This window comes from Tamandua tetradactyla, chromosome 16, assembly GCF_023851605.1.
Source record: "Tamandua tetradactyla isolate mTamTet1 chromosome 16, mTamTet1.pri, whole genome shotgun sequence".
Classification (NCBI taxonomy): domain Eukaryota; kingdom Metazoa; phylum Chordata; class Mammalia; order Pilosa; family Myrmecophagidae; genus Tamandua; species Tamandua tetradactyla.
This window is the reverse complement of record NC_135342.1, coordinates 13,378,724-13,389,267: the sequence shown is the minus strand read 5'-3', so window position 1 is coordinate 13,389,267 and position 10,544 is coordinate 13,378,724. Positions and strand designations below refer to the sequence as shown.

At 55.1% G+C, this 10,544-nt stretch overlaps 1 protein-coding gene and 1 non-coding gene across 2 annotated transcripts; both read left to right on the top strand.

Annotated features, from left to right (window-relative positions):
• NOP53 (NOP53 ribosome biogenesis factor) lies at positions 1 to 10,144 on the top strand. The gene is made up of 12 exons (XM_077131311.1): positions 1 to 247; positions 579 to 643; positions 2,165 to 2,270; positions 3,018 to 3,217; positions 3,602 to 3,672; positions 6,565 to 6,660; positions 7,875 to 7,979; positions 8,061 to 8,249; positions 8,762 to 8,937; positions 9,102 to 9,168; positions 9,910 to 9,986; positions 10,084 to 10,144. Exons 1-12 carry the CDS (start codon positions 24 to 26, stop codon positions 10,142 to 10,144), a joined length of 1,437 nt encoding a protein of 478 aa, XP_076987426.1. The 5' UTR covers positions 1 to 23.
• Positions 9,217 to 9,327, top strand: LOC143660471 (small nucleolar RNA SNORD23). Its single transcript, XR_013164069.1, has one exon. It is a non-coding gene; the product is annotated as a small nucleolar RNA SNORD23 (small nucleolar RNA).
• Positions 10,145 to 10,544: the final 400 nt, after the last annotated feature.

Here is a 10,544-nt window from a genome sequence, read left to right as displayed (position 1 = left end):
AAGAGAATTCTTCCTTTTACAAGATGGCGGCGGGGGGCAGTGGTGGGAATGACAGACGGGGCTCAAAGAGCTCAGCCGGTTCTGGCTTTTTGGGACTGCGGCCCACTTCGGTGGACCCGGCGCTGAGGCGGCGGAGGCGAGGCCCAAGAAACAAAAAGCGGGGCTGGCGGCGGCTCGCGCAGGAGCCGCTGGGGCTGGAAGTAGATCAGTTCTTGGAGGACGTGCGGCTACAGGAGCGCACCAGCGGGTACGTGGGGCGGGACTTCCGGGAACGGGGTTGGAAGGCCATGAATGCTTGGGGGAACTTCCGGGGTGGACTCATCTGTGTTACGGTAAATGGTACTTAACTAAGGAATTATTTGCTGTTTATCTGAAATTCAGATTTAACAGGCTGTCTTGCATTTTTATCTCGTAACTCCCAAGTTGGTACGTTTTAATAATTATGTCCTGGTAAACTGAGAGGGCAGATCTTAGTCTGGAAGAGTTCCCTGGTGGAAAGAGGGCCCGTGAATGAGAAGGGGTTAAACTCAATTCTTCCCCGAAGTCTCTGCCTGATTTTCTGCATTTCCGTCCCTCAGTGGCCTGGTGTCGGAAGCCCCCGATGAGAGACTGTTTTTCGTGGACACTGGCGCCAAGGAGAAGGGTGAGGAGGGGGTTTTGGGGTCATGTCATGGTAGTTTATCCTTATCTAGGCCCCCCCCAACGGAGATCAACGTGTTGATTAGATAACTTCGAAGAATCCACTTAAGGGCCTGCGAAGAAGTGTCTTGTTTAATATCAACGAGAGGGCCTTGAATGACCAGAAAGCAAGTTAAAGACGAACTCAGAAGGAGTCCGATTTTCTTTGATGTTTTAGAAATCTTGGTGCACAGAGAAGCCAGGCAGTGTTCTCCCGGGAGGAATAGGCTAGAAAGTGGGTCCGCAGTTCACTTGCAGTAGAGCAAGTCAAGGACTTGCTGTAAGGAATCAAGTCTGTTTTGATGTCTGCTTTGATAAAAACAAGAGGATCTATTTTATTGAGTAGGTGAGAAACTAGTCTTAACCCGCGTGTTTTGATTTGCCAAAACGAGATTGGGACCTGATGAACCTAGTGGACGAGCAGTGAGTGAGAGTTGCTTCAATGAGAAACTGGGTTTATGTCAAAATGTAGAAAAAGAGACAGAAAAGGATCTGCCCTTAAGGGGTGATAGAAAATTGATCTAAGGGGTCTGCTGTAGCGCCAAACCTGATAATTTTCATGAGCCAAATGCAAGCTGCTTAACAGCAGGGCACCTTTAACAAGCAGAGATGACATCAGCGAAGGTGTCCATTTTAATGACAAGAGGTCCTGCTTTGAGGAGACTTTGAGCTAGCAGGTAAGAGTGTCTATGAAAGGAGGTTGACTGTAACACAAATGAGTAGATTTCAAGTCTGAACAGAAGCAGGAGAACCAGGGACCTGCCCTCCTGAACAGATGGAAAAAGTAGTTAAGAGCCTGCTGTTGTGCTTAGGAAGTCTTTTGGGAGCAGAGGACAGTTTATGGATTCTGTTTTCGAAAAAAAAAAGCATAAAAAACAAACGTTCAAAGAGAACAGTGATGTGAACACGTCGCAGGTGGTCTTTGAGCTTTATAATGAAGTCCCCACAATACCCCCACGCAGAGGTGTTCATCTTCTCATGTAGGGGGCCTAAAGGAGCAGTCTCTTGCATGAGATCCCTTGGTATAGAGAAGGGTAAGGTTTTGGGTCTAGTATGTTTTGTTCCTTGCCCTTAACTGTTAGGATTTGCAAGTAAAAGACAAAGAATGCTGTGCTGAGAATTGGCCACCCCAGGTCGACCTCTGTGGCCCCCTGGGCCTCGAGATCACCTGACTGACTGTTATTTTCCTCCCCCACGTTACTGGTCTTGTGGCCTTTGCCTGCCGCATCTGGGAGCATCTTGTGTTCAGGCCTATGGGTCTAACCCCTTCCGGACCCCTGGTGGTGGTGGGCACGTTTGGGCAGCCTTGAGCCCTGCCCTTGGGGGCCTCTTCCCTCAAGTGGGAGTTGGAATCAGCCTGGATACCTCTCCATCTGCCCCGAGCTGCAGGTCTGATGGCTCCAGTGAAGCTGAGATGGGGGTGATTGGTTTCTGGCAGTGGGGAGGGAAGGGCTGAGGCCCTGACACCTCCTCTTTCCCTTCCCAGACCCAAAGAAAAGGACCAAAGGCCAGAAGAAGTCGCTGCTTCTCAAGAAACCCCTGCGGGTTGACCTCATCCTTGAGAACACGTCTAAGATCCCTGCCCCCAAAAAGTGAGTATGTCACTACCCTCATATCCCTCTTTCCCATCAGCCCCAGCCCCATACTCTTCTATGCACAGCCCCCTCCCTAAAGGAATTCCGTGGGGTAGGGGATAGATGAGGGCCATTCGGAGGGGAGGGTTGGGGACAGGGGAGGGATTCACATTTGGGCTTTGGGGAGCATGAGCCTTGAGGCCAGGGCCAGTGGCTGAGATGAGGACAAGGACCTGGACCAGGTTGCGGGCTGGAGAGGAGCCATGTTCAGGACCAGGCGGAGCTTATGACTGACCACCAGGAAAGGGAGGGGCTCAGGATGAGGACGAGCAGGATAGGAAACGGAGTGGGGTGGGGAGCTGCCCCTGAGATGGGGCTATGGGAGGCAGAGTGGGTTTGGGGGATGATGCTGAGGTCGGTGTTAGGGTGGTAAGTATGAGGTGTCTGCGGGACATCCAGGCTGAGGGTCCCAGGAGACAGTTGTGTTACCATGTCGGGCTTAGGAGACAGACCTGGGGAGATGGTATCAGAAGCTGTGAAACAGGTGAGGAGCAGGAGGAGCTGTGAGGAGCAGGAGGAGCCATGAGAAGCTTTGCCGTTTGGAGGCAGCTTGGAAGGGCAACGCTGCAGAGCTGCTGCTGGGATGGTACCGGAGAGCCAGGGGATGTCAGCGAGCAGGGAGAGGGGTCAGGCGAGGAGGGGGCCGGGCCACTTCTCCAGCTGTGGCCTCACCTGCTGCCCCTGTGCTGTCTCTCTCCACCCCAGCATTCTTGCCCACCAGGTCCCCAATGCCAAGAAGCTCAAGCGGAAGGAGCAGCTGTGGGAGAAACTTGCGAAGCAGGGCGAGCTGCCCCGGGATGTGCGCAGGGCCCGGACCCGGCTCCTCAGCCCTCCTGTGGTCAAGGCCAAGCCTGGGCCCCAGGATGCCGTCGAGCGGCCTTTCTATGACATCTGGGCCCTGGACAGTGAGTGACCCGCTCTCACCTGTGGGCTGGGGACAGAGCTGCCACGTGCGATTGTGTGTGTAGCGCACTGCACAAGGCATCATGTCTGGGAGTGCCCTGCGGGGGCAGCTCCCGTGATCCTCCAGCGCGTGTCCAGACTTCTTGGAATGTTTGTATTTCCTTTGCTTCAGTGATGGGGGCTCCTTCTCCTTAGCCTTGAGTCCCCTTTGCCTTCCGGGTCCCATCTATATGCCGACTTGTCTGTTGTTCGATCCCCTTGGGTCTGAGAATCGTCCTTTCCTGGCTTTGTTTGTGAAATGAAGAGGGTTGGGAGGGAACCCACTGGGGACACATGCCGTCGTCTCACTGGAAAGCCCCCAGCACTGTCCCTCTCTCTCTCCACAGACCCTCTGGACCAGCCGTTGGTTGGCCAGGACCCCTTTTTCCTGGAGCAGACCAAGAAGAAAGGAGTCAAGGTGAGAATGTGTCCAGAAGGGTGTGATGGGGCTGGGCGGTGGGTGTGTGGGTTGCAGAGTCTGTTTCGGAGCCATGTCTCTCTGAGACAGAATCTGTTCTGCAGCCAGGCTGTCTGGGCTTCATTCCCAGCTCAGAGGTGCACTGAACTCAGCGCCACCATTCAGGGCACCCCCGAGCCCGGACTCTGAGCGCGGGTGGGAGCAGTGCTTAGTTTGAAGCGGGGTTGGAGAATGTAAAGAGTTAGTGTGTGACAAGGCTGAGTACGGTTCTCGGCCCATAGTGTGATAAACGCCTGGTTGTTTTACCTTATAGTTTGTAGCCCTCTTCATCTTGGGCTCTCAGAACTCAAGAGTGTTGGAACAAAGGTGCTTTTTTTTTTTTTTAACTAAAAAAATTAACAAACAAAACATTAAGATATCATTCCATTCTGCATATACAATCAGTAATTCTTAATATCATCACATAGTTGTATATTCATCATTTCTTAGAACATTTGCATCGATTTAGAAAAAGTAATAAAAAGACAACAGAAAAAAAAATAAAACGATAATAGAGAAAAAAAAGAGATTATACATACCATACCCCTTACCCCTCACTTTCATTTACCACTAGCATTTCAAACTAAATTTATTTTAACATTTGTTTCCCCCTATTATTTATTTTTATTCCATATGTTCTACTCTTCTGTTGATATAGTAGCTAAAAGGAGCATCAGACACAAGGTTTTCACATTCACAGAGTCTCATTGTGAAAGCTATATAATTGTTCAATCATCATCAAGAAACATGGCTACTGGAACACAGCACCACATTTTCAGGCAATTCCCTCCAGCCTCTCCACCACATCTTGAACAACAAGGTGATATCTACTTAATGCATAAGAATAATCTCCAGGATAACTTCTCGACTCTGTTTGGAATCTCTCAGCCATTGACACTTTGTCTCATTTTACTCTTCCCACTTTTGGTCATGAAGTTTCTCTCAATCCCTTGATGTTAATTCTCAGCTCATTCTAGGGTTTTTCTCAGTCCCTTGATGCTGAGTCTCAGCTCATTCCAAGATTTCTGTCCCACGTTGCCAGGAAGGTCCACACCCCTGGGAGTCATGTCCCACGCAGAGAGGGGGAGGGTGGTGAGACTGCTCGTCATGTTGGCTGGAGAGAGGGGCCACATCTGAGCAGCAAAAGAGGTTCTCTTGGGGGTGACTCTTAGGCCTAAATTTTAAGTAGACTTGACCTATCCTTTGTGGGGTTAAGTTTTATGTGAACAAACCCCAAGACTGGGGGCTCAGCCTATAGCTTTGGTTGTCCACACTGCTTGTGAGAATATCAAGAATTCAACTTGGGGAAGTTGAATTTCTCCCCGTTCTCACCACTCCCCGAAGGGGGCTTAAAGATACTTTTCCGGTCACTGATCAAATCACTCTGAGATTCATCGGGGCATCACTCTGGACAAACCAACAAAATCTCATGTCCTACCTGAGATTCCGAATACTTATGACATTCAATTAAACTATCTACATGAGTTATATTAGGAAATGCTCTAGTCAAAATATAAATTTTGTAACGAACATTTACAAAGGTGCTTTTAAATCTGCAGGGTCCAACTTCCTTTAACTAAAATAAGTATCTTCTCCACCAGGCTCTACTGAGGGTATAGCAGGGAGCAGAGTGAATGGGGTATCACCCTTACAGGCTCCCATCTAGCCCGGGGAGGCCTGCTAAGAAGCCAGTGAACACGGCAGAGTGCCGTGGCAGTGCCGCGAAGGGAGAGAGCACGGTGGTCACTGAGATGTGCTTAGGAGGTTGGGGAAGCCCTTGTCAAGGAGCAGTTGGTAATGATCTGGGTTAGAGACTTGGAGGAGGGAAGGGGCGGGCATGAGGGCAGCCAGTGTGGAGGCTGTGAAGTGGGGCTAGTGAGTTCCAGGAAGAGTGAGGAGGGTGGTGGTGGGGGGGCAGGGGGTAGGGAGCTGAGACCAGATTGTGGGTTTAATTTTCATGAGCCAAATGCAAGCTGCTTAACAGCAGGGCACCTTTAACAAGCAGAGATGACATCTCGAAGTGTTGGGGACTGGGGGTGGGGGGTGGGGGCACCAGAGAGTGTCTGGGAGAATGACAGGATCCAGGTGGCTGTGCCCAGGGGGATGAGTTGTAGGGGAGGCCCACAGGCCCCAGAAGCCTAAGGGTGCAATGGTGAGAGGTTGGGGTGGGCTGGAGAGCGGTGGGATGACCCAGGGCAGTTGCAGGGCAGAAGTTCCAGGACTTGTCGGCAGTCAGGTATGAGGACGTCCAGGGTGGCTGGTGGCTCAGACTTCAGCTTGAGCAGAACAGCTCGCTGCAGGGGAAGGCGAGGAGTGCTGTTTGGAGCAGTTGCTGCTCAGACTGCTGGCTGCCTCAATTAGCCGGTCCGTGTGGATCTGGGATTCTGTGTGTCCTGGCAGGTTCCCCAGGCCCACGGGCCACACTGGGCAGCGAGGCTCTAGGAGGTGGCCTCTTCAGCTCTTTGTCAGCCAGTCCCTGCTCTAATAGACCAAGGGATTCTCCTGTGCACTGCAGACACCACTGAGGTTGATACCTACAAACAAGGCCCACCTCCCTATGTGCTTTCCTGAGTGCCCCCCACCCGCCTGGGGACCCCTGTGTGGACTCTTCCCAAAAAATTCAGGCATAGCCCCTGCTTGTAGGGAGCTGCTACTCCTCAGAAACGCTGCTCCTGGGGTACCGGAAGCAGGGCATCGAGGTACCCGGTGCCCCAGCTGCCTTCCGGCTCTCAGCACTGGTTGAGGGTGCACACAGCCCACCTGCTGCCTGCAAGCCTGGAGTCTCTGTCATTGTGAGAAACTGAGTTACACGGGTTCCAGGGCTCACCATGTCTCTGCCCTGTCTTCCTCCAGCGGCCACAGCGTCTCCATACCAAGCCCTCCCAGGCGCCTGCCGTGGAGGTGACGCCTGCTGGGGCCTCCTACAACCCGTCTTTTGAGGACCACCAGGTACACAGCATGGGTCCCAGCTCAGCCTCTCCGCAGTCATTGCTCGTCCGCCCAGGCAGCAGCCTTCTCCAGGAGCTTCCCCTGTGTCTGCGCTCCTGGGGCTCACAGCCCAGTGGGGGAGACAGGCCCGTCCGCGGAGTGGGCAGGACTCGGGTTTTGGACCCTGTGGACCCCATAGCAAACACCATGCAGTAGTTTGGCTTAAACAATGGGAATTTATTGGCTAATAGTTTTGAGGCTGAGAAGGTTCAAATCAAGGCATCAGCAGGGGGAAGCTTCCTTCCCCCGCATTCTGGGGCTGCCTGTGGCAATCCTCGGTCCTTGGGCTCCTGTGTCACCTGCAGCCTCTCCTGGCCTCTCCCTTCTCTTCTAGGTTCCGTTGATATTCAGCTTCTGGCTCTCTCTCCCTCTGAATTTTATTCTGCTTAAAAAGGACTCCAATAATAGCATTAGACACTCCAAATTTTATTTCGTTTAAAAAGGACTCCAGTAATAGAATTAGACCCTCCAGTAATAGAATGCTCATCTGATAACATGTTCAGCACATTCATGATGAAAAGTACTCTCGGCCAATTAGGGTGGAAGACAGAGTTCCTAATCCAGTTGATGGCGTCAACGGAAAAGCACATGTATGCAGTGTGGAAAGGGTGGCCAGAGCGCAGGGAAGCCGCCGAGTCCAGGCTTGCTCGGTGTTGGGCTGGACAGTCTCACAAGGGCAGCTGGGTGGGCGCACGGAAGAGGCATAAAGACGGAGTTAGAAAACAGTTTTTATTTTTAAATATCAGCTTTACTGAAATGTAACTCACGTATCATACAGTTCACCCACTTCAAGCAGAGGGTTCATTGGGTTTTAGGAGATTGAGGGTTGTGCATCCATCCTCAAAATCCATTTGGAACATGCTGGTCAACTCACAGAGAATTCCAGACTCAGCAAGCAGTCTCTCTCCCCAGCCCCCAGCAGCCACTAATCTCCTTTCTGTCTCTCTGGAGTGCTTGTTCTGGTCATTTCACCTAAATGAAAGCACGCAGGCTGTAGAGGCCAGGGGGTCTAAAGGGAACCAAAGAGCAGGTGTGAGAAGGAGTAGAAAGTGCCGCCCCCTCCTCAGCTGCTGGGTGGAGGGTGGGCCGAGGCTGTAGCTCCTGAGACCAGGGATGGGAAGAGGGGCCGGGGCGGGGCCTCCATCCTCACCCCACCCCACCCCTGCCCTGCCCAGACCCTGCTCCTGGCGGCCCACGAGGTTGAGCTGCAGCGGCAGAAGGACGCGGAGAAGGTGGAGCGGCAGCTGGCCCTGCCCACTGCCGGGCAGGCCGCCACCAAGGTGAGCCTGCACCTGTCCGCCCGCCCTGCCCCCCTCCCAGCCTGCCTCAGGGTGGCCCTGACACTCTCTCCCTGGCCCCAGGAGTCTGTGTTCCAGGAGATGTGTGAAGGGCTTCTGGAGGAATCAGACGGGGAGGGGGAGTTGGGCGGCGGCCAAGGCGAGGGCCCCGAGGCTGGAGGAGACGCGGCCTCATCCACGCCTGGCCGTCCAGCCACCACTGAAAAGAAGACAGAGCAGCAGCGGCGCCGGGAGAAGGCTGCGCGGACACTGGTGAGCGCCCCAGCCTGGGGCTGCCTTCCCTGCAGCACCCCTTCTGGTTGGGTTAGCTTCTGGGACTCTTGCCCTCTTTTCTCACGTCTTCATTCCACCTCCTCTGGTCCCTGCAGCCTGCTGCTTTATGCTGCTGGGGATTCCTGTGGCTGCTTTGTCAGCCGGAAACCACTTCCCAGTGCCCTCCTGGCTCTAGGCGCAACTCTGGGCTCAGGGTACAGTGGAGGACTGCCTAGACGAAATCCTTGCTGCCCTGGTGCTTTATATTGGGATAGGGGAAGGATTATGGACCGGACACAGAGAAACAGTTTCAGGAAACTGCTGTAAAGGAACTGGAGCCACTGATGTGTCAGAAGGGAGTGGGTGGTCAGGGAGGGCCTCCTGGAAGAGGTGGCGTTGGCGGGTAAGGGGGTTGCTGAGAGAAGAGGAGAAGCCAACTGTGCAGGGGGGTGCTCAGGCCAAACCACCCCACCCCCACGCACCCCACCCCCGGCTCCTGCTCTATCTCACAGCGAGTGCAGCAGGCTGCACTGCGGACCGCCCGCCTGCGGCAGCAGGAGCTCTTCAGGCTGCGCGGGATCAAGGCCCAGGTGGCATGGCGGCTGGCGGAGCTGGCACGGCGGCGGGAGCAGCGGCGGGCACAGCGACTGACCGAGGCTGACAAGCCCCGCAGGCTGGGACGGCTCAAGTGAGGCCCGGGTGGGGTCCCTGAGTGCATGGCCTGGCTATTCCCGGCCTGGGCACAGCCTGTGTCCCTCCCTGAAGGCCGTCCCTTCTCCCCACATCCCACTGTTCCCGGTGGCCCTGGGCCCTGCCAGACCGACCCCTGGACCCTCTCCTCCATGTTTTCAGGTATCAGGCCCCTGACATTGACGTGCAGTTAAGCTCGGAGCTGTCTGACTCACTCAGGACCTTGAAGGTACCTGTCCCCCTGGGGGCACGGGGTCCGGTGGGGGGCAGGGTGCTGTGCCCAGTGATGACACCCATCCTTGCTCCTCGTGTCCCTCTGGGGCTGTGGGCGACACCCTGGCTACCCTTGGGCTGGGCCAGTTGGGCCGATGCCTGGGGGCTGAGGGCACAGGGCCCTGAAGTGGGGGTGCTGGGGGTGAGGGGCCAGGTGATGGTTTGAGCCTGTGACACTTAGACCCCTGTCCCTGGTCTCCCAACCCCACCCACCTCAGTCCTGGAGGGTCTTCCCAAAGCACAGATTTGACCCTGTCCCTCCCGTGCTCTGAACCTGTCGTGGCTCCCCAGTGCCCCAGGAGAAAGCCCACCTCCTCACTGTTGCCTGTGGGCCCTGTGTGGCCCGGCATCACCTCAGCCCTCCAGGGGCCCGTCAGGAACCGGGCCCCCTGCTCCATTGGCTCCTTGAGCTTTGCTGTGCTGCTTCCTCTGCCAGGTGTCCCCTTTCCCACTTCTTTGCTAACCACGTTCGTGTTCATTCCTCAAAACCCAGTGCAGAGGCGGCCCAGAGGTCCATGGGGATTGTCCCCCAAGACTGGCCCCTTTGAGCTAAGGCTTGGACATGAGGCAGAAGTGGGGGTCTTGGTTGGGGTGCGACAGCAGGGGCCTGAGCCCTGGCTGGACGCCTTGGAGAGGTCAAAGGCCCTGGGTTTCCGTCGGTCACCCCCTCGTGTCTCCCTCCTTCTGTGTCCCGCAGCCTGAGGGCAACATTCTCCGTGACCGTTTCAAGAGTTTCCAGAGGAGAAACATGATCGAGCCCCGGGAGAGAGCCAAGTGAGGAGCCCTGGGGCCGCCTTGGGGGCAAGGGTCATTTGGAAGCCCCCTCTGTCCGTGTTGCTGCTCACTGACCACCGTCTCTTCCCTTCTCCAGGTTCAAGCGCAAGTACAAAGTGAAACTGGTGGAGAAGCGGGCCTTCCGCGCAATCCAGTGAGTGACTGTCCCTCCCCAGCCCTCTTCCCTTCCCGTGCCCTGTCATGCTGCTCTCTTGGCTGGGACAGAACCGCAGCTCTAACCTGCTTAGACTGGAGGAAACAAGCTCTGCCCCTTCCCGGGGGTATCTGCCAGGCCCCCCAGGGTCCACCCCAGGCCCTGCAACATAAGAGGGGTCAGCCCACCGGACGGCCCTGGGCCCGGAACCGGGAGGGCGAACACCAAGCGGGCCACAAGCAGGGAGAAGCACAGCGTGCCCTCTCCACTTGTCCACCCTCAGCCCCTCTCTTCTCTCCACAGATTATAGCCGCTACTGGACACCCGAGCCCCCACTCGTTAATAAAGCGCTTTCTGACCAGCGTCTTGGGCTCTGTGTGACTGACTTCCTCCTTCCCAGGGCA